General features: G+C 59.1%; 1 protein-coding gene across 1 annotated transcript in view; it reads left to right on the top strand.

The window, feature by feature from the left end:
* Window positions 1-253: 253 nt before the first annotated feature.
* LOC114073119 (feather beta keratin-like) overlaps window positions 254-372 on the top strand; it is a gene marked incomplete at its 5' end in the record, with an annotated part of 1,253 nt that continues 1,134 nt past the window's right edge. Inside the window, one exon of the mRNA XM_027910909.1 lies at window positions 254-325. Within this exon, the coding sequence (XP_027766710.1) occupies window positions 254-325 (72 nt within the window). The remainder of the gene's footprint in view (window positions 326-372) is intronic.

Below are 372 nucleotides of genomic sequence, written 5' to 3' on the forward strand. Positions count from 1 at the left end.
AGAACTATGACTTTTCAAAGTTGATGGAGAGTGGCCTCCCCAGCACATCAAATGGCTCCCTCAGCATTCCTGGGGGCAACACAAGCACTGAGGGACATCCAGTCCCACACAACAAGAGGGGGCCCAGTCAGCACAAAGCACCCACAAACCACAGCACACCAGGGACACCAAATCACCTCCCTGAGGACATCACACCTCTCCTGGGCTCTGGCTGTTTAGTCAGCCCTCCCTGACACACCTCCAACAACCCAAGCCTCCCACAAACCAACCCCTCCAAGCTGCCGCCAGCTGACAGTGCTGGGCCAAGGCTGTGCCGCCCCTGCGGGAGCAGCATAAAAGCCGGCCCAGCGCCTCTCTCCCTCCCACGCTTCT

Source organism: Empidonax traillii, unplaced genomic scaffold, assembly GCF_003031625.1.
Source record: "Empidonax traillii isolate 1590-97213 ecotype Southwest subspecies unplaced genomic scaffold, ASM303162v1 scaffold5391:size8451, whole genome shotgun sequence".
In the NCBI taxonomy this organism is placed as follows: Eukaryota; Metazoa; Chordata; class Aves; order Passeriformes; family Tyrannidae; genus Empidonax; species Empidonax traillii.